This window comes from Malania oleifera, chromosome 10 (genome assembly GCF_029873635.1).
Source record: "Malania oleifera isolate guangnan ecotype guangnan chromosome 10, ASM2987363v1, whole genome shotgun sequence".
Taxonomy (NCBI): Eukaryota; Viridiplantae; Streptophyta; class Magnoliopsida; order Santalales; family Ximeniaceae; genus Malania; species Malania oleifera.
In genome coordinates this window covers 34,930,821-34,954,542 of record NC_080426.1, presented here as the reverse complement: position 1 = coordinate 34,954,542, position 23,722 = coordinate 34,930,821, and the positions used below count along the sequence as shown (strand labels likewise).

The following is a 23,722-nucleotide window of genomic DNA, read 5'->3' as shown; positions in this document are numbered from 1 at the left end:
CCGAGTCTAAACCAGTTCGGTGCTCTCCTAACCGGGTTTGAGCAAGTCCGAGACTATTCACAAGGCTAGTCTCCCTCTTCCGACAACCTATCGGGAATACAAGAGATAATCAAATGAAATATTTTTTATATAACCAAAAAGTTTCTCAAAAGCAGATGTGTACAATAATATGCTCAAAAATACACTTAAGTATGATAAGGAATTAATGCTCAAGTGAGATTAGGTTAATCAATATATCAACTCACAACAATATGTATATCAATATGTATACGTGTGAGTGAGTACGATCTTTGATTATAGAAAGTATATTCACAATGTAAGCAATCAAAGAATCTAAATAACCTTAATCAAATACCTCACTGATATACTTAAAAAAATGAAGCACAAAAGAGGTTATAAATTAAGTTTGCAGAAGATTTATCAAGGATAAATGCAAACTTTAAGTTCTTGCAATTTGTATGCAAGAAACTCACGAGTTAAAATTATTTTCTCAAACAATGCTAATCAATCAATAACAATATGAGAAAAATTTCCATGCAAACTCTCAATGAAGAATTTTCAAATGAGTATAAAAATTTGAGAGTATATAGAGATTTGTGTAGGAAAATACTTGCAACAATAAAACTCAAAACTCTCCTTCAACTTGCAATTAATTTGCAAGTGAGAAGTATAAGCAAATAAATCTCTCCACTCTTAAAAAGATTTTAGCAAGTAATATAAGAGAGTGAAAAATTTTGCTTGAAAATATGTAGTATGGGCAAATGAGAGTATAAAAATTTAAGAGAATTTTTCCTTAATCAATTTGCTAATCTTATTGCTAATCAGAACAAATGAGGGGTATATATAAAATACCTTCAAAAAATAGTCGTTGGGGACTCATTTGGTATTTTTGAAAATGTTTAATTAAGTTTTAACCTCAGTTATTGCGGTTATTTTAAGTGAACTTAAGAGATTCGGTCGACCACTTTAGTAAGTTCGGTCGACCGTGCCAATTTTAAATTGTAGGTATGGTCGACTGTCTCAAGGCGATTTTGAACCCTTCATGGGTTCAGTCGACAAAGACAAAGGTTTGGTTTGCTGAACTTTGAATTTCAATCGACCGATCTCATTTTGAACTACAAGTTCGATCAGCCGGGGAAGGTGAAAAAAGGTACTTTTGAAGTTCGGTCGATTGAGGAAGCTCAGTTAAAAAATGGGTCGATCGACCGAGCTAAGTCAAATATTTGACTTCTACTTATTCGGTCGACTGAAACGTTTATAGCACGGACCAATCAATCAATCGAGACTTAGTCAAACGTTGACTTTCTGGCCTACGATATGCTTGACTAAACTTTTAATTTAAGCCTAAAAATTTGCCGTCAGTCGACCAAGTCTTTGTTAAATCCATTTTGACCCTTGAACTTTTTCAACCCTGTGTGAGTAAGTTGTGACATTTTATCTAAGGGTATTGGTTCCTATGAGTCAATCTATGATCCATTGAGCATTAGAACCCAATCATGCATGCAAATGCATTATTACAAACCATATTAATATTACAGATCCAAATAAACTGAATGCAATTACAATTTGAAAGATTTGTCTTCATTCCTTTTGCACTTCATATAGCCATGTCATGCATCAAGTGATGTTGAATTTTAGCTCCTCATGACTTCTGTGTTATCCTTACCATCCGTGCATGTAAAGTGATAATCCTACTCACATTCTCAATGCACAGGTAAGATACTTTGTATTTGTCATAATCAAAATGAGATAAGACTCAAAATGTCAACAATCATAAATAGCAGAGAGTTCATAGCTACCTCTTACTAAAATGTCCATAGGAGAAGGGGAAAAGCATGTGAGGGGCAGCAGAGGCTTCAACAAATCATTCACAGCGTCCATTTCAGCATATCATCTTCTATTTCCGTGTGTGTATATGCATCAAAGAATATTGGCTAGATGGCGATGGAAGGGGGTGAAATGGGCAATTTTAAAAAAATGTGCTAAGTAAACAATCAAATGCACTGAAGAAAATACTAACGATGGGAGCAAGTAAAGAGGCGATAATAATAAAAAGAAGGGAGAACGTGACAAACTCAATTTTGTAATAGCTCAATCACATCTTGGCCCACGCCCACTGTACAAAGATTTCATTTTTACACTATTGAAATCAACAATTGAAAGTGTGCCAGTGCATATGACATTTTAACAATATGCAACAATACCAGGTTCTTAAACCCACAATTATTGAAAGCAACTCATAAAGAAAATTGGAAAGAAAAGAGAACACTCAAATAGTCACTCTCAATACAAAAGTCTGATATCTATAAGAGAACAAGTTGACATAAATAACATGGGCTTGGAAAGACATTTCTCATGTAATGAGGGCTATCTCACAGTTCAGCACACGTTTCTTACAGTTCAGCATCGGCACCCTCTTGTTACCCACCTGCACAATCAAACTCAAGGCCCCTCTTACATTCCATGACTAATACTAGCTGTTTGAGCCTCGAAGAATTTTGCCGCTGAGAAGCTTCATTCTTTCCAAGATGTGGTCCAACAATTAGTCCTTTCTTTTGATAAAGCTATATTTAAATCAACAAAGGCAAGCTTAATGCGTTCCTGCCATGCAGTTCAACAATCTTCCAAGACAGTTAAATCAACATAAATTCAAACCAATAGTTTGTCTAATTAATTTTTTACATAAATTATGAAAGAAAACATACTAAAGTGATCCTCAAACACTATTGGATGTGAGAAAAACACAACAAATTTTTATGTTCGGTTGACAGAATTACCAAATATAACCTTAAAGGTCGAACAAGGCCTTTAAATAACTAAGATGAGAGCAAATCAACAGTGAGAAATGCCATGCATAAAGCGTTTGCTCGAATTTAACCAAGCAACGAACTGCAGCACAATAAGATAGCTCAACAAAAAGACATCCAGAAATGTTTAAAAACTAGGATTTAATTCAAAGTCACCAGAATTTAGCCAGAGATAATATTATCCAAATTTTGTTATCATCAAAATCTACCCTTGGGACTACAGAGAGAAAGGGATAGATTATCAATTTATTCTTTTAATAACTGATTCAATTGGTCTCTTCAATTCATTTAAAATGGTTTTCTTAAGGTGCTTTTTTTCTTCAATTCATCTTCAGGTGCTTGTTGCTGAGGCATAATTTTTCTACAAGGTACTTGTATACTATATATCAATTTTCCCACTGCTTCATCCCGTGCATTTATTTATTTCTTTTTTAAATCTCAATATTTTACATTTTTTGTGTTCTCATCTTCATCAATGCAAACATGGGTTTCAATAGGTTGATTTGGGTTCAGTTCCAACAAAATCAGAATTAAAACCTAAGTAGAACATTAGTTTCGGTCCTTGTCAGTCAAGGGTGTAGGTATTGCAGTAATGGACCTGTACTGTTACCCATTAAGTAACTTATAAATATATATGAACTTGGACAAATATGGTAATTATATTATATTATTATCTCCAAATGGAAACTATATTCAATGGTATACAACATAGTATTCAACAAATAAATTTCTTATTATGAGATGGACCCTCTAAAGTTACTTTGCTCAGAGTTCATTACGTTTGAATCATTTTCAAACAGCCCCTATAGTGCCACGCCATCAATGTATTTTTTAGAAAGATAATGTGAAAAGAGAGAAAGAGTTTCAAATTCGCGGAACTCTGTGAAAGAGTAACTTATAGGATCTTGAATTTGACTTTGGCCTATTCTGGAGGTGGCCTATGATAAGCAATTGCTTCATTTGAACTTTGAGGACTGGCGTGATATTGCCCATAAAATGCATAAATACCAATTGCTATAATGCTGAGGATGGCAAATCTCACCCATGCTTCATGGTGTAACTGCACAAAGAACACATTGGTCATCAGCTTTGAAGTATTGATTCTGTTATTGAAATTCCCAAATCAGTTTCTTTTTGGAATCAACTATTGGTTTTCTTCCAGGACAGAAATATGCTGAAATTGTACAACCAAACCTGAGCAAACAAGAAGATATTGAAGAAGATGCAAAGGGCTGGCACAATGGGAACCCCTGGGCAAGAAAACCCTGGTGCATCTGCATAGGACTGACAAAATGAAACAGAAAATGGATAAAAAAAGGAAAAGATATTAGAATGGATTATTATAATAAATATAACTTAGGCATGAACCATTCGTGAAACAAGATGAACTACACAGTATGAGTAAGACATGCTCAAAAGCATTGTAGGACTTTGCAGATTCCACCCCAAAACCTGCACACCCAGACCATCCTAAATAATACAGGTTTGGGATGCCTTATTAATGGTTCAAAAAGATTTTTGGGGTCAAACCACTGATATAAATGGATTGTGTGGGCTTAACACCTTAACCTGTTAACTTTCTAACTAGAATTTAACCAGATATCATTAACTGCTTATGGATCATCAAATTCTTATTACTTTAAATATTTAAATATGACCAACTAAAAGTGCAAAATTCAAAAATCTCTAGTCTTGCCCTAGACTTAAAAAAATTAGGGCAAAAGACGCTAACTTCTCTTGAGGTTTGGCAAAAAGACACTAACTTTCCTCGAGGTTCAAAAATTTCAGGGACCTTTAAGATTTTAAGAATTCCACAAACCTCTCCTGAGGTTTGCCATAAAGAAAACCTCCCAACATTTCACAAAAAGGACAAGCGTTTTGAGGGGTATAAGTGTCCCAAGAATCAAAAGTCAAGGGAGGCCTGTGAGATTATTGAAATCTTAGGGGAGGTCCCTAGGTTTTTTGAAACCACAGGAGAGGTCAACGTCTTTTTTCTAAACCTCAGGAAAGGTCAGCATCTTTTGTCCAAAAATTTAACAGCCCTGAATATTCTGCTCTCCCAGATGAGTGAGAGCATTACCCAGATGGAGCTGGCAATGTAGCTCAGCTCCTGAAAAAAGAATATGCCCCTTCGCATGCAACCCCCTCCCCCCAGTCCAAACAACAAGAACAATCTGACAAGTACTGACAATTCATCTTCCCTCTTGAATTAACATCCTTACTCCCAATTCAAATGGGTCAAAAGTGCACAAATTGACTATACTTCTAAAACTAAGTAAATCACCATCCTGAGATTCTAGACCTGATGTACTTGTGCTGCTTGTGTATCTTATTTTCTACATTGTCCAAATGATGTTCCTTGTGTCAAAAATTTCTTTATCAGTTTCATCGGGCAAATTAGGAGAACAAAATAAATAGTAAAAACAACCACAAGGCAATAATTTAATTCTTTAGTCGACTTAGATATACTTGATCGCCTAATACAGATAGGGATCTGGTGATCTGACATATGATGGAAGCATAGGGTGTTTAAGGTATTAACAGAGCAATTTTTAATTCTGTCCTAGATTGCTTCTAGGGTTTCATGGGAACAGGGATAGAAGGAAAACTGTTATTTTTAGTAATAAAAAATGGTGTGTAAGCCAGCAGCCTCACAAAATTATTTATAGACCTCAAAATCCTAAAACCAAGTCTACAATTACAAAAAGTGAGGCCTAAATTGAATTCTAACATATATAGTGACCTACTATGACTTACTTGAGGCTATTAAAATAATTAAAATACCTAAAAATCATCACATCAAATCTCTATAATAAATTATTACAAAATTAAATAAAATCAATGAAACAAGATATGAATTTGATTTGTCTCAATATTGTGTCGTACATCAGACCCTTCCATTTGGAATATTTGACAAACCTTGATTTTCTTTCCATTTTGTTTTCCAATATATGCACATCCCAACTATTCTTCCAATCAATATCTATCAATTAGTCCCTGATAGCCTTTCTAATAGCCTAATAGGGCCTCCTCACCTGCATCAAATCATTAGTAGAAAGCCTATGAAGAGGCAGAGTCCACATGAAAGCTCGGATCTTGAAAGGAAGCTTAGCTTTCCAAATAAAATTGTCGAAGCAAAAGAAGAAGAGTTCAAGGTTTTCAACAACTGAGACAAAAAATATTTCATGGCAAAGAACCAAGAGCATTCCTGATCCAAATCCTTGAATAATTCCTCACTTGAAGAGCAAAAGAGTCCAACACTCTAAAACAATGATAAGTTCATCCTGTCTCTCATTCAAATTTCTGAAAAGTGAAAATTCCAAGAATAAGAGCCCCTTCTAAAGAGCAAATGCATAATTTGAGGCATTATCAATGGAAGAGAGTCTGAAAAGATGAGGGACGAAAGACTCCAATGAAACCTTACCCACCCAATTGTCCTCCCAAACCGAAATGAAACTCCTGCTTTCAACTCGAAATAGATAAGAGGTTTAAGAGAGAAGAAATGAGCAACCTATGAAATAAACTTCCAAGGGCTTTCATGAGAAGCATTACCACCTCTAGTATCCCAACCATTCTGATAGAAACCATACTAGCTTCTAATAACTAGGAGTCAACTTCCAACTCGATAACCATTTCCTGGACAAAGAAGTATTTTTAGACACCACATTCTTGAAGCCCAAATCCCTTTGAGACTTATGTCTTATATAACCTTATCCTAACTATGCAGATAATCCCTCTTCTCCTCCCTATACCTGACTGCAAAAAATTTATTATGAGCCTCTGTAGGGTAGAAGCCACACTTGCTGGAACTCTAAACGAGAGAAAATAAATGTGAATATTAGAAAGAGCTGCATTGATGAGAGTAATGCAACCTCCTATGAATAAATAAGCCCTGTTCCAACCCTCCAACCTACTTCCCACTCTCTCCGCCACTGGATCCCAAAAGGTAGAGGAACTTGCCTTGCCTCCAAGTAGTAGATCCAAATAAGTCAAAAGGCCAGCCTAAAATGGTGCAACAACGGAAAAGCACTCTAACTCGCCCCTCCCTATACTAATATCCGCCACCCAACTCTGAGGTTTGTTGATGTTTAATCCTGAAATTTTCAACCATTCAATTGTTGAGTATTCTAAAAGATCTTGAAGTATGTAGGCTATTGGCTAATCTCCATGCGTAATCTTAACTGAATCCTCCATCAGTTTCTCAATAGTCATCTTATCTTGAATTTACAATTTCTTCGATCACTTGCAAAATAACTTCTTTAGGAGAATCATTAAGATGATGATTTTCAACATTCAACTGTGGAGAAACATGTTAATGTTGAAAAGCTTCAAGTTTTGCACATTGAATCTTTGTTTGAGATTCACTCCATATCCTTGTTTGAATTATCATCAATCACACCCTTTTGCCATGTAGGCCAAGGTTCTAGCTTGGCCTGTCCTATTAAATGTCCCTCAACACCCATGCAAGCATGTTGTGCACAGTGAGTTTCTTAGGTGTTCATTAAGGCTGATTGTGAGCATTTCTATTGTAGTCTGCATTATTTGCTCATTTTGCTGCACATACTTTCTGAACTTGGCTCTTGTAAGAGATTCACTACTTATAGAGTTGCCGCTTGCTCCTCCATTGTTTGCCATGTGAGCCTACTATGATACCAAGTTACCAACTGATATGAAGCATAAGATTTTTTTAAGGTATTAATGCCAAAGCAATTAATCTTTTCCTGCAAACAGGGATAGAAGGAAAACTAATCTTTTTAATAATAAAAAATTACGTATATGGCTAGTGGCCTTACAAGGCTATTTATAGCCCTGAAAGTCAAAATCCTAAAATTAAGCCTACAATTACGACTAAAATTAAGTCTAAATTAATCCTAACATATATAGGAACCTACCAACGTTTACTTTTGGCTATTAAACATTTAAATAGCTAAAGATCATCAAATAAAATCCCTACAATTAATGGCTCGAAAATTGAATAGAAACAGTGAGGAACAAGATATGAGTTTCATTTGTCCATATATTGTCCTATATATAACCGCTCTCATGGCATGAGAACCTTATGGTCAAAAGCTCAATAGACAGACGCAGTTTTCAACCACATCAAGACTCGATCTATACAGGAGGTTTAGTTATGTTTTCATAATTCATATTGGAAAAGTTGCAAATATTCCATGTCTATGCGTAGTAAAAACACAGAACCTTTTAGACTCAAAAATTATCCCATCATAGCATTTAAAACTGTGTGAAGGCAATTTCCAACATATAAAAATAAAAACACCCTTCATATGCAATAAAATAGTACTCACTTGGCGGCAATAAAGAGCAATGGAAACAACTATTGCTGTAACTACAGCAACAATTATAAAAATAAATGATGCATTGAAACGATAGACGAGTCCACTAGCAAAACCACTACAGGCAATTATGATGAGGCAAATGACTCCTTCCTGCCAAGCTGAAATCCAACTTGTAGAAGCTTGACCCGTTGTTTTATCTGTCCAGCGAAGGGTTACTACACATGCTGCGACAACAGAATAGCCTGTCTGAAACAAATCAAAATATTAGCTTGAAGTGTATCTAAATTAGTGGGATTTTTCGCCAAAATGCTCAACCATATAAATGGTTCTAATGGTTCTTGGTACAAGACCACTTTGCCTAAAAGCTTAAGAAGATAGGTTATTGGCCGACAATGCATATCAAGCTATACAACCCTCTCCCCCCAAATGTGCAACCCAGTCTCACACGCAAAGAGGCAAACAGATCAAGCCTAAACAGATGTGAAATCCAAACAAAACAAAGTGAACTTTAACAGACATAACAGGAAAAAGCACAAATAACAGTGCTTTAACCCAGGACCCTCCTGGAACCTGAGAGCTCCAATACCATGTTAATGACTTCGCCTCAAAGCTTAGATGGTGCATCAACCATGTATATCAACTATCAAGCTATCCAACACTTCTAAAGGCATGAATGCTCTGCAAATAGTTTCCTACAGTCACTGCAATCAGTATTGCAGATTCAAAGCATGTTCTGTATCACACTTTGGGCAATTGTGTGTTTGGCTGCATCTGGGGGCAGCCTTAGCAAAAGATCAATATTTTGCCTTAAAAGCCTGGTGAGCAGCAACAGAGGATCACAACACTTGAAAGATGATAACAATAACATTTCAAATTGGCCCCACTGTTGCAGTCCACTTGCTATGCTTTTAACAGAGATTGGATCAAAAAGAACTACTGAATTTTACTGGAGTCATTCCCATACCCGAAAAATGAAACTAAATAACAACCTCAGCATTTTATGGTTTACCCATAAACTTTATAAATACCTCAAAATATTATGGTTTAGACATATCGTACCAGTGATCCAACTGAAAGAATGTGTGAGAGCACATGCACATTAAATAGCCCAGCCAAAATGCCAGCAATGATACCGACCCAGACCTGAGAATGGACTGGAGTATGACGCTCTGGGTGTACTTTAGCAAATATAGAAGGCAATAGGCCATCCCTTCCAATCCCCAGATATAATCGAGACTGCTCATAAGAAACATCCCAAACTTACATTAGCATATATAATGAGATGATGGAATATCATTACTGCAAGAAGCCTAAAGTGAATCACCTGAACATAAAGACCAACCAGAAGGGTTGTAGTAAGACCAGCAACAGCACCTATGCTGATTAAAATGGAAACATATTTCAAACCTTTGGATTTAAAAGCTTCAGCCAGAGGAGCATCTTCCCCAAGGAACTTGTAAGGTACCATTCCAGTTATAACCAAGCAGACACCAACATATAATACAACACAAGCAAGAAGGCTTCCCATGATGCCTATTGGTAAATCACGCTGATATATCAAGTTCAAAAAGATAAATGTCAAAGAATCTACTATATGACAGAACATAACAAAATTTATTATTTTGTTACGGAGTACCATCAAGGTAATAGCTTGGTCTCAATGTGACAAACCTGAGGTCTTTTAGATTCTTCAGCTGAATTTGCAACTGCATCAAATCCGACATATGCAAAAAACACTACAGTTGCTCCAGTCAATACTGATTTAAAACCATTTGGAGCAAAAGGAGACCAATTTGAAATATCTACTTCAAAAGCGCCAACAAGAATGACAAAAATAACAATGATTACCTGCAACAAATATTGCTTATAAGTTCAGTAAGAAAAAAATGTTCTCTATTTTCATTTTAAACCCTTGCTTTTGAATTAACGTGCGTAAATAGAGGAATAGGTAGCATAATGATTGAAGCAGTATTATTTGGTTTTGATGTTTTGAGTTGATGCTTTTCAACCCCTTCCTAGATTTCTTAGGCAAGAAGAGTTGGCCACTTACTGAAAACAACGGGCCATGATGCGTTTTATGCATTAAACTACCGGTTCACCCCAAATTAAGTCGTTTGGAATGAGCCAACAATGTGCGCTAGACTAACACTGCTAGAAAAAATAAATGTTAAAACTCCCACTTGGGACCTAAGGCTCGGGCTATTAGAGAATAAGCCAACAATGTAGTCAGACGCATTGTAGGTGGAGGGGTATACAAGCAGAACTATAAATGCGGTTTCAACCTCATTGCCATCACAAGACAAGCTTGTTCAGGGCGTTATGCTTTCCTGTGACTGCTTGTCTCGTGTGTTTGGGATGGGTTTCCATCATGTAAATACTAGTGTAAAGTTATTTTTCAGAAATAGTTTTTCCCTAGGCTAAAAAGGGGAGTATGACTCCTTGGTCATGTTGATGTTTCCTAGTGCTAGAGTGAGAATTGCATAGAAAGCTCTTTAGGGGAGGGTGAGTGCTCATCAACTTGTAAAACTCACTAGCTATTGTAAACGTGTTTAACCTACTTGCCCCCCTTGCTAGACACACATTGATAACAAAGGTGCTAATTAATTAATTACGTTGCTTCAATGTTTACTACTTGCATGCCATGGGCCCATGGCTTTCATGAATTCCTTAATGCTTTCGTTTATAATTCTTTGAATAACAATGAAAGTGTTCTACTAGTGAATCATGGTAAACGCTAGGCTGGCTAGTTAAACAAGAATGCTTTAGCTAGCATTGCGCAATCCTTCATAAAGGTGTGATAAATTAGGCCCATGACACCTGGTATCAAAGCTCGGTTAATTGCTATGTGAATTCAGTTGCCTTCGTTATGGGTTTGGTAAAGCTTTGGTAAGTGACCATGTCGACCAATGCCGAGAGAATGGTGTACTAAAAGCACAGGCTAAGATGGCAAACAACAATGTGGCCGAAGAGATGGCCTGACTTACGGAATGTGTTGATGATTTGGAGGGATCACAAAGACATCAACAAAGTTCCATGGTGGAATTGTCAGAGGACTTTCACCACACTGTAGAGAATTTACAGACTCAGATAGCTTATCTAACTATGAAGATGAATATGATGGTTCTTGCTATGGAAAACTTGAGTTTAGCAAGACCAAGGTTCCAAAACCCAAGATGTATAGGGGTGCCCGTGATGCCAAGGAGTTGAACAACTTCTTGTTTGATATGGAGTAGTACTTTCGCACTTTGAGGAGACGGTATACTTGGTTGGGGACGCCAAACCATTGTGACATACCAAGTACGATGTAATTGAGAATGGACACTGTGTTATTGATTGTTGGGCAGACTTGAAGAAAAAACTCAAGGCCCAATTCTTTCCTGAGGACATTGAGTATAATGCTAAAAGAAAGCTAAGAGACCTCGAAAATATTGGGTACAGGGAATACATGAAAGAATTTTCTGCTTTGATGTTGGATATCCGGGGAATTTCGGAGAAGAACAAGTTGTTCTATTTTCTTGAGGGGTAAAACCGTGGACAAGGACTGAACTTCATTGACAAAGAGTTCCGAACTTGTCTACCGCACAAGCTACCTCAAAGCACTTTACTGATTATGTTGGTGATAATCCTGCTTCGTCCAAATAGAGTGGTGTGGGTGGAAACATCAAGAAGTCTATCAATAAAGGAAAACCCAAAAGTGAGGAAGCCGATAGTAAGGCGTCAACTTTAAAAGAAGCTTCATTGTTTAGAAGGTTTAACACAACCAATGGTAAGGGTAAAATTCCATGCTTCTTATTTCGAGACCCTCACAAAGTTGTTGAATGCCCTCATAAATCATCGCTTAATGCCTTACAAGATTCCATCGCGGAGGGAGCACTAGATGATGATGTGAGGATAAGGGAGATATCCTGAGGATGGGTGCAATGCCGCTAGTGAATGCATTGGAGAAGCAGGCGAAAGAACCGAAAGTTACATAGGCAAAAGGGTCGATGTTTGTGGACTTGAGGATAAATGGGAAGAGCACCCGTGCTATAGTAGATGCTAAGGCTACCCATAATTTTGTTTCATAGGCAGAAGCAAGGAGACTCAACTTATCCTTGAAGAAGGATTCAAGACGCATGAAAGCGATGAATTCTGTAGTTAAGCCTATCCTAGGAGTAGCCATGTAAGTCACTGTGAAGCTTGGGTAGTGGGCAGGACATGCGAATTTCACAACAGAACCATTAGATGACTTCCAAGTCATTTTCGGAATGGAATTCCTGAGGGAGACCAAGGTAGTGCCGAATTGACGATGCCTTTTGCTGGTTCCTTGTGTTTGATGGGAGATCACCCCTGCATGGTGCAAGCTGTTGCGACGAAAGGCGACGATGGGAAGTTCCTTTCAGCCATGCAATTCAAGAAGGGATTGAGAAGGGGTGAACAAACATATCTTGCCACGATGGTGGTCGATGAAGAAGTAATCCAAGAGCTGGTGCCTACGAATGTGTTGGATGAATACAAGGAGGTGATGCCGGATAAATTACCTCACAACTTGCCCCCACAACGGGGTGTGGAGCATGAGATCAAGTTGTTCCCAGGAGTGAAGCCACCTACTAAGGGGCCATATCGGATGACGCCTTCAAAGCTAGCAGAGTTGACAAAGCAACTTGATGATTTGTTGGAAGCAGGATATATTTGTCCTTCCAAAGCACCATTCATAGCCCCGGTATTATTTCAGAGGAAATATGATAGGAGCATGTGGATGCGTGTAGACTACCCCGCACTCAACAAGGTGACAATGTGCAACAAGTATATTATTCCGTTGATTGTCAATCTGTTTGATCAGCTCAATTATGCAAAGTACTTCACTAAATTTGACTTGAGGTCAAGCTACTATCAAGTGAAAGAGCTTATGGGGATGAGCCAAAAACAGCCCGTGTGAGGCAGTATGGGGCATATGAGTTCTTGGTGATGTCATTCGGGTTGAAAAATGTGCTTGCAACATTTGGTACCTTAATGAACCTGGAATTTGTGAGTACCTTAACAAGTTTGTCATGGTGTACATAGATGACATTGTTATCTACAGTTCCACTCTGAAGGAACATAAAGAGCATCTACGAAAGGTTTTGGATAGGATGAAGGAGAACAATTTGTAGGTGAAGAAAGAGAAGTGCTCTTTTGCTCAACAAAGGATAAAATTCCTTGGTTATGTGATTGAGCAAGTCATATCAGGATGGATATGGAGAAGGTAAGAGCTATTCAAGAATGGAAAATCCTAAGGACAATGAAGGACCTGCATTCATTTCTTGATCTTGCCAACTATTACAGGAAGTTCGTAGAAGGGTACCCAAGGAGAATTGCTCCTTTAATGGAACTGTTGAAGAAGGGTCGGGGCTAGAATTGGACAGAAAAGTGTCAGGAAGCCTTTGATGACCTGAATGATGTCATGATGAGAGATCTGGTACGTGCTCTTCCGGACATCATGAAACCCTTCGAGGTACACACAAATGCATCGAACTACGCCCTCGGAGGAGTCTTGTTACAGGAGGGACATCCTGTTGCGCAAAAAAGTCGTAAGCTTAGTAAAGCAGAACGGAAGTACACAACTCAAGAGAAGGAGATGCTAGCAGTAATACATTGTCTCCATGTGTAGCGACATTATCTACTTGGGTCAAGGTTTGTAATCAAAACAGATAACTCGGGTGTTAGCCACTCCTTCACACAATCAAAGTTGTCACCCAAGCAGGGCCGATGGCAAGAATTCTTGACAGAATTTGATTTCTTATGTGAGCACAAAGAGGGGTGCATGAACCAATTTGTTGATGCACTGAGCAGCAAGGCCAAGCTGGCGGCCTTACAAATGGTTACACACTCAACATTGAGTACCGTCACCACAACGATGCGGGAGTGCATCAAGGAGAATTTAGCCAAAGATCCAGTTTTGCAGAACCTTATGAAGCTGACAGAAGAGGGCAAAGTACATCAGTTCTGGATGGAAGACAAATTGCTGATGACCCTTGGTAGTTGGCTCTTTGCGCCACAAGCTCCAGATTTGAGGAAGACACTGCTAAAAGAGTGTCATGATACCATGTGGGTCGGACATCTAAGATGACAGCGCACTTTAGCATTACTGAAGCAGAGGTATTATTGGCCACACATGTATAATGATGTGGTTGATTATACCCGGACTTGTATTATTTGCCAACAAGATAAAGTGGAGCTAAAGAAGATTGTCGAGCTGCTGGAGCCTCTACTAGTACCATCCCGACCATGAAAAAGTGTCACATTAGACTTCATCACTAACCTACTCAGAGTGGGAGATGTCGGGTCTATCCTTGTGGTTATAGGCAGGTTTTCAAAGTACAATACCTTTATACCAACACTGAAGTACTGTTCGGAAGAGGAAACGACACAACTATTCTTCAAGCATATCGTGAAGTTTTGGGATGTTCCCCAAGATATCATTAGTGATTGAGACTCAAGATTCACCGGTGACTTCTGGACAGATCTCTTCAGAATTCTAAGGTCACAGCTTGACATCTCTTTGAGCTATCATCCACAGACAAATGGACAAACAAAAAGATTCAATAGGCTACTATTGGAGTACTTGCGCCATTTCGTCAACGCCAATCAGAATAATTGGGTGGAGCTACGTGATGTGGCACAGTTATGTTTCAACGCCCAAAGAACTCAACAACTAAGAAGAGTTTTGAGCTTGTCACAGGCCAGCAACTGTAGTTACCTCACACAGTGGACGAGCCGTATAGAGGAAAAAGTCCTAGAACGTACATCTTCACCAAAGAATGGAGATAGAATGCAGAGATTGCCCGAGCCTACCTGGAGAAGGCTTCAAAGTGGATGAAGAAGTGGGCATATCAAGGGAGAAGACTACAACACTTCAACGTAGGTGACTTGGTGCTTGTTAAGCTCAATCTTGAATAAATCAAGTCACTACGAGGACGAGGCAAGAGACTACTTTGTAAATATGAAGGACCAGTCCCCATCTTGGCCAAAGTCAGGAAGGCCTCTTACAACATTAACCCTCTAGCTTGGATGAAAGTGCATTCTGTGTTCCACGTCAATTGCCTCAAGCCGTTCAACACTGATACTAAATATCCAAGTAGAATTCAGTCAACCAAAGTAGAAGTGAAGGCAATGCAACTAGACAGATGAGAAGTTGAATACATCCTTGCAGAAAGAGAGTAAACATCCTCAAGGGAGAAGCGGTAGGAGCTCTTCGTGAAGTGGAAAGACTTGGCGACGAAGAAATCAACTGGATTTCTGAGGAAGACATGCAACCATTCGTGGACAAAGTTGAAGAGTACCTAGCATCAAAATCTACAAGGACGTCAACCACACAAATGGGGGAGCATCACGAGCCAAGCTTGTTCAGGGCATCATGCTTCCCCATAACTGCTTGTCTTGTGTGTTTAGGTTGGGTTTCCATCATGTAAATACTAATGTAAGGTTATTTTTCATAGATAGTTTTTCCTTAGGCTAAAAAGGGGAGTATGACTCCTCCGTCATGTTGATGTTTCCTAGTGCTATAGTGAGAATTGCATAGAAATCTCTTTAGGAGAGGGTGAATATTCATCAACTTGTAAAACTCAGTAACTATTGTAAACATGTTTAGCCTACTTGCCTCCCTTGGTAGACACACATTGTTAATGAAGGTGTTGATTAATGAATTATTTTGCTTTAATATTTACTGCTTGCGTGTCATTGCTTTAATGAATTGCATAATGCTTCTGCTTATACTTCTTTGAATGACAATGAAACTATTCTATTACTGAATCGTGGTAAAAAAAAGGCTAGCTAGTTAAACAAGTGCTTTAGCTAGCGCCACATGGTTCTTCACAAAGGTGTGAAAAATTGGCCCATGACACCCCTATATGTCACTAATTATCTATTGTTATTTGTTTGTCTACCATTCTACATACAATTGAACAACACACTATCATCACTCATGGGGTGGGGTGGGAAAGGATTCTTAGCCTCTACATCATTGGCCCAATCCTTACAACAACTTAAGCCTTTGAGGCCAAGCGCAATTGTTTAAGATTAAGCATTGAGATGCTGACCATATGGGACTGTAAGGAGTATGTTATGAAGACAATAATGCTTGATATAATATTATTACATGTACTTAATGAATAAATTAACATAAGATCTATGACAAGCAACAAGTCTCCAAGAGAAAACAGTCCCAAATATTAACTTAGAGGACTGAAGGTTCAAAATTTATTTGGAGTATGCAAATGCAAGTTGAATTTATGCAGATATGGTACAGAAAACCTGTTTTAAAATCTCAACAGACAAATAAAAAAGGAAAAGGTCATATATAATATAACAATAAGAATGGGTATGTTTTTATTATATAGAGCAGTGGCTAGTTGGCCAAGATCGATTTCTCTTTAGTGATGAGTGGGAGGACAAGTTTCCTAATTTGATGTGTGGCTGGAGACTAGAACTGTGAAGTGGGGGCCTCCTCTCTTCAGTTTGAGAATATGTGGATGGACCACCATGGATTTTGTCATTTGGTCAATGAGAATTAGAGTAGATGTGATGTTGTACATTAGGATGGTTTTAGGCTTATGAAGAAGCTTAAAGGGATTAAAGAGGAGTTAAAGAAGTGGAATTTGGAGTATTTGGAGATCACAGAGTGAAGAAAGTGAGTATTTTGAGTGAGTTGAGCGTTCTAGATAGGAAAGAGAATGAGGGGCTTTAGTAAGCAAGTTGGTTTGAAGAATGAGTTGGTTTGAAGGAGGTTAGGATTTGGAGGCACAAGACTAAGCTCAAGTGGGTTAGGGAGGGGTTTGTAATTTTAAATTTTTTAGGTGGTGAATGAGAAAATGAGGCATGACTATATAAGAGAAATGAAGTTGAGAAGTAGGGAGATTGTGAGTGATATTCAGTTGATAGAGCAAGAGGTGACTAGTTTTTCAAAAATCTATGTCTTAAGGAGGATTTACAAAAGTCAATGATTGAGGGACCATATTAGAGTCCTAGTTGGAGACTCAGGTGTCTTGTTTGGAGAAGCCTTTTAAGATTAAGAAGGTTAGGGTGGTGGAGTTTAGCTTAGAGAGGGATAAGGCTCCTGGGCTGGATGGTTTCAACTTTCAATATAGCTTCTTTCCAAGAGTGTTGGATGTAGTGAGGGAGGATTTAATGAGGGTGTTTTACCAAATTTACAAGTTTCATGATCATGGAAAGGTAGGGGATGAGTATTAATTCTACTTCTATCACCTCAGTACCTAAGAAAAGTAGGTCAACTAAGGTGTTGGATTTGGCCTATTAGTACAGTATCTAGTGTGTGTAAGATCATTGATAAGGTAGTTGCTAATAGATTAGGTGTCGTACTTAATGAGACTATTTCTTTTGCTCTAAGTGCTTTTTCTAGGGGGTGAGGGAGAGGTTCAAATTACATTTTGAGAAAGCTTATGATAGAATCAGTGGCAGCTCTTGGATAGGGTTCTTGCAAGGAAAGGGTTTGGTGATAGTTGGAGGATTTGGATTAGGGTTGCCTACGTAATGCTTCATTCTGAGTCATAATAAATAAGCAGCCTAAAAAGCGGCTCAGATCATTTAAGGGCTCATGTTTTTATTTGTCCTTGTGGTGGATGCATGGAGTAGGATGATAGATAGGGCTGTGGATAGCGGGGTTGTGAGGGGTATTAAGGTGGGTAGGGAGGAGGTGATTGTTTCCATTTGCAGATTGCTGATGACACCATCATTTTTTGAGATGATCATATTGACTCTTTTGTAAATATCCTCACTATATTGCAGATTTTATTAGAGGGTCTTTGGTCTTAGAATTAATTTGGGGAAGATTGGGGTTGGGGGCCAGGGACTATTAGTCTTAGCTCTAAAGGGATTTTGAAAATAACCTCCCTTACTAGGTTTGGGTTTTAGAGTGAACTCGACCTATTTAAGAATCCAGCTAGGAGGAGAAGCCCTGTTCTTTAGCTTTTTTGGGGGTCTGGTGGTAATAAAGGTAGGTACGTGGTTGGATGGGTGGAAAGGTGCTTTGTTCTCCTTATGAGGTAGAATTACTCTTATAGAGGCCATCATTTAGTTAAGTGGGAGGTGGTGTGTAGGTCAAAAGAGCAGGGGTTGGGTCTTGGTCATTTGGTGTCTAAAAACATTACCCTTTTAGCTAAATGTTTGTGGTGTTTTGCCATGGAGGTAATTCCCTGTGGCACAAAGTTATGAAGAGTAAATTTGGCTTGCAACAGAATATGTAGGATGCAAATATGGGTTTTAGAAGTTCCTCATGGAATCCTTGGAGATTCATCTCCCTCTTTCTTCCTCTTATTAAGTTTCTTCTGGTTGGAGGCAATATTATTTGAATTTTGGAAGATGTTTGTGTTGAGGGAAGTTGCATTGACTTGTTCAGACGAAAAAAAAAAAAAAAAAAGCAGGATACAAGTAATATAACCAAAAAGATTTATTGGTTGATGCGTGTAGAGAACTGCCCTCAAGGTACTTTTCACCCCTCCAAGTAATACAACAACCCTTCTATATGGCGTCCAGTTGCTAGTTGGGAATGAGGAACAACACCAACTTGGTTAACCCAGAGGGAAAAGGCTATTAACAGCAAGGTAGTAAAGCTAATAAATCAAGGATTAAATGCTTAAAACCGTTAATGGAAGAAGTTAAAAGGCTAAGGGCAAAACAGTAAAAGTGAGCTGAAATAAGGCCCATATTGTGGGGGCGCGGGGGGGAGGGGGAGGGTGGAGGTGTCCCCCTATGGCCAACATATGCATGCCTCATATCCAATTAAACATTTGTGGATCACAATTCTCCCTAAATGAATGGGCCAAGTCCCATCTTGTGTCTCTGTGTGTGTGTGTTGTTTACCAAGCCCAAAAAGTGCTCCCACATTAAGAAGCTTCAAAACTTCCTAAAGAACCAATGTGGGACAAATTACCAAACAACAAGAAAAGAAAGAAGCATTAAGGCTCTTGAATAACTCCAATCTAAAAACCAATAGTTCCTTCGCTCATCTCTATCGTCTTTCTTCTCGACATGATGATGTGATTTTGTCTTTTCTTATTCTTGAGAGGAATTCCCTTTTCTTAATATTTTCATTCTAGAAGGGTCATTGAATGTAGAGAGTTGGAGGATCTTTCTTCTTTGCTTATTGTGTTGGAGGATTGCTATATCTCCAATACAAGTGATGTTAGAATCTGGAATTTGGATTTTTCAGAGGATTATTCATGTAATATTTCTTCTCTCATTTAGTTATGGCTTATGTGTTTTTTCCTCTTTTTTGAGGCATATGGGATGCTAAAGTTCCTTCTAAGATAAAGCTAGTGGCCCTTAATAGAATTAACACCAACAATCTACTGCAAAGCAGGAGGCCTTCTAAAGCTTTGTTGGCAGATATGTCTCATGTGCGGAAACAGCTCTGGGGATGCATCTCCATTGTTTTTACACTGCTCATCTGCATGAGGATTGCGAAACATACCATTTAGTGTTCTTGGTGAATTTTGGGTTTGCTTGAAATCAATGGAGGAGCCTTTTGAGTATTTTTTTTTATCGTTTTAGCAAGGGTAAGGATGTTGGGAAGATGTGGCAGCGTGCTATCTGTGCTGTTCTATGGGGAATTTGGTTGGAAAGTGTAGAAATCCCGAGTATCTTGGAGTGATTTAGGGGATATTTATGTAGAGAATTGTCCATTATTAAGAGAGATTATTTTAGGAGATTGTTTCCATACTTAGCATACCCAATTGTATTATAAGTATCATGTATTGGCTTGTACAAATCATTCAATTTCAACAAATACAGAATACCTATTCTGATTTCATGGTATTGGAGCTAGGGTTTCTATAATCCTAGTTAACGATGGCAGAAGGAGCCGTCAACAGTAGAGGGTCAAACACCTCTGAAGCTCTCGATGGAGAGACTGAAGCCACCTCCACCTTGAGTTTGAATGGGCTAGATAGCTTGTCCTTCCCACTCTCAGTGGAGAGACTAAATGGAAAGAAGTTCTGTGAATGGGCTTAGTCAATCAAACTCGTGATTGACGACAAAGGAAAGTTAGGCTACCTTACCGGCGAGAGGAAGAAGCCCACCTCAACCGACGCTGCAGCTCTGCAGAAGTGGAAGTCCAAGAACTCCATGGTGACTACGTGGCTGGTGAACTCCATGAAACCTTCAATCGGCAAGACCTATCTGTTCCTACCGACGGCAAAGGATGTTTGGGATGCTGTCCGAGAGACATACTCAGATGTTGAACGCTACTCCCAAATCCTTGAGATCAAAACTCGGTTATGGCATATGCGGCAAGGAGAAAGAGACGTCACCGACTACTATATGGAGATAACAAATCTTTGGCAAAAACTGGACCTGAGCATTGAGGAAGAATGGGAATGCCCTGGAGACAATGCCCGAAACAAGAAAAGGCTCGAGAATGAACGAGTCTTCAATTTTTTGGTCGGTCTCAACTGAGACTTGGACGAAGTGCGAGGGAGGATTCTCAACCGATGTCCTCTGCCTTCGACTCGGGAAGTCTTCTCTGAGGTGAGGCGAGAGGAGAACCGTCACAAGGTGATGTTGAAAGAGCCAATTGGAAACAATGGGCCCAAAATGCCTACCCTCATTTCAAGAACTCCTGCTAGGACAAACCAAAAAACGCAAAAAGGAAGACCCTGGTGTGAGCACTGTCACAAGTCGGGCCACTCAAAAGATAATTGCTGGGAAATACATAGGAAGTCTGCAGATTGGAAGCCAAGACAGAATAAAAAAAATCGTGGCTACCAAGCTACTATTGATAACCTAGCCGAGAAACCACAAAGTGAGAAAAATAACAATTCCACTTCAAGTGGCGCATTCTGTCTAGAACAGTTGGAGCAACTCTATAAAATGTTCTCTACCATTCAAGCATCGAGTCAGTCTTCCACAAGTATTCCTTCTGGTTCTTTAGCCCACCGAGGTAATTTTTTGACAGCCTTAAATACCATCTCTCATTATAAATCACCATGGATAATTGATTCTGGTGCCTCTGATCATATGACCGATTCTTATCATTTGTTCTCATCTTATTCACCTTGTGCTAAAAATTTGAAAGTTAAAATTGCAGATGGATCACTCTCATCTGTTGCAGGGGGAGTATTCGAATCTCTGACTATATAACTCTCGAATCTATCCTACACGTCCCTAGGCTGTCTTGCAATTTGTTATCCATTAGCCAGTTTGAAAACAGAATGGAATTTCTGTATTTCTTGAATAATTTTGTACAAGCCAATACAAACTACTTATAATACAATCTCTACTCTAAACATGGAAACAATCTCCTAAAAGAATCTCACTCAAGAATATACAATAAATACCCCCTAAATCTCTCCAATATACATGGGATTTCTACACTCCCCCCCAAGTTGGATCATAGATATTGATCATGTCTAACTTGCAGATGAAATCATCAAAACTCTGTTGGGCTAACCCTTTGGTAAAGATGTCTGCGGTTTGTTCTTTGGTAGATACATACGTCATCCAAATGGTTCCTTCTTCAACCTTTTCTTTGATAAAGTGTCGGTCCACTTCTACATGCTTAAGTCCTGTCAGGTTGAACTGGATTAAGAGAGATACTGATGGCTGCTTTGTTGTCACGGTAGAGTTTGATAGGAAATTTCACCGGGATCTGTAATTCTTCCAAGAGTTTTCGTAACCACAGTCCTTCACATATCCCTTGTGCAGCTGCCTTGAATTCAACCTCAGCACTACTTCAAACCACTGTATTCTGTTTTTAACTCCTCCAAGTCACCAAATTTTCCCATACAAAAATGCGGTATCCGGTGGTAGACCTTCTATCTTCTGTTGATCCTACCCAATCTGCATCTGTGAAAACTTCTACTTCCTTGTTTTCACACTTGTTGAAGAAGAGTCCTTTGCCTGGAGAGCCCTTGAGATACCTAAAGATCTTGTACACGACATCTAGGTGAGTCTTTTTGGGTGAATGCATGTGTTAGCTTACCACACTAATTGTAAATGCAATGTCGGGTCTGGTATGTGATAGATAGATGAGTTTACCAACTAATCTCTGATACCTCTCCTTTTCAACTGATATTCCACAGTCTTCAACTCTCTTTACTGCTTCAATGGGGGTTTCACTAGGTTTGCATCCAAGCATGCCAGTTTCGGTTAGGAGATCAAGGAAATACTTTCGCTAAGAGACACCAATACCCTTTTTTGATCTGACAACATCCATTCCTAAGAAGTATCGCATTTGTCCCAAGTCTTTAACTTTAAACTCGGTAGCTAGGACTTTCTTCAATCTTTCCATCTCCACTGTATCATCTCCAGTTAGGATTATATCATCAACATACACAATCAGAATTGTTTTCTTACAACTTTCAGACTGATGAAAAAACATAGTGTCATCTGATTGCCCTTGTCGGTATCCTTGGTTTTTATCACCTTCGCAAATCTATCGCTCCATGCTCTAGGAGATTGCTTGAGTCCATACAGGGACTTCTTGAGTTTACATACCCTGTTTTCTTCACCTCTCTTACTGAAACCTGGAGGTATTTTCATGTAGACTTCTTCTTCTAACTCGCCATTTAGAAACGCATTCTTAATGTTGAGTTGCTGTAGTGGCCAATCCAAGTTGGCTGCCAAGGATAGAAGGACCCGAATTGTATTCAATTTTGCCATTGGTGCAAATGTCTCCATGTAGTCAATGTCAGAGGTTTGTGTAAACCCTTTTGCAACAAGTCAGCTTTATACCGTTCAACTGTCCCATCAGTTCTATATTTCACTGTGAAGACCCATTTACAACCAACTGGCTTCTTCCCTCTCAGAAAATTCATAACGTCCCAAGTTCCATTCTTTTCCAGAGTCCACATTTCCTCTATTACAACTTCCCTCTATTCAGGAATCTTCAAAGCTTCCTCGATATTCTTTGGAATTTTTATCCTATCAAGGTTAAAAGTAAAAGCACGATACTTAGTAGACAATATTTTATAAGACATGTATTTTGACTAGTGATATTGAGTACATGACTTAGTTTGTTTTCTAATTGCAATGGGTAAATTGATGTCATCAGGTACAGGCATATCAGAAGGGAGCTCATGGCCATCTATTACCTGATCGGGATTGGGCGAGGACTCATGATTGCTCAGAGCTATCACCGGTTCCAACTCTTTTGGTGCCTCAGGTATGAGATTCTGCTTGTTCTTTGTGTTTGGCTTTCGTGAGTAAACAAGTATTTATGTGTTGTTTTGTTTTTCTGTATCTCAAGGATAAGTGGTCTTTTGTACATGACAGGTCAGGAAATGATGCAATGGTAAACTTAGTGTATGGCACAGATTCATCAACAGAGAAATCAAAGAACCGATCTTCACTCCATTTCTCCCCCTGAAGAGAGGGCTTTGGGAAGTAAGGAGTGGTTTCAAAGAGCGTGACATTAAGGCTAACAAACAATTTTTTTTGTGACGGGATCATAACATTTGTAGCCTTTCTAAGTAGAAAAGTAACCAATAAAAATGCACTTAATGGCACGAGGTTCCAATTTATCTCGATTGCGAGCATGAACATGAACAAATGCAGTACATCCAAAGATTTTCAGAGAGAGATTGGAGTGGAGCCGAGTGTTGGGAAAACATTCCTGAAATTCGTAGAGAGGAGTGGCAAAAGAAA

General features: G+C 38.7%; 1 protein-coding gene across 1 annotated transcript in view; it reads right to left on the bottom strand.

The window, feature by feature from the left end:
* Window positions 1–3,456: 3,456 nt before the first annotated feature.
* LOC131166429 (cationic amino acid transporter 9, chloroplastic-like) overlaps window positions 3,457–23,722 on the bottom strand; it is a 33,043-nt gene continuing 12,777 nt past the window's right edge. The window contains exons 4-9 of the mRNA XM_058124968.1: window positions 9,776–9,952; window positions 9,429–9,653; window positions 9,164–9,340; window positions 8,114–8,350; window positions 4,002–4,091; window positions 3,457–3,867 (exon numbers count right to left, since the gene is read on the bottom strand). Coding sequence (XP_057980951.1) covers window positions 3,730–3,867; window positions 4,002–4,091; window positions 8,114–8,350; window positions 9,164–9,340; window positions 9,429–9,653; window positions 9,776–9,952 — 1,044 coding nt within the window. The 3' untranslated portion in view covers window positions 3,457–3,729. The remainder of the gene's footprint in view (window positions 3,868–4,001; window positions 4,092–8,113; window positions 8,351–9,163; window positions 9,341–9,428; window positions 9,654–9,775; window positions 9,953–23,722) is intronic.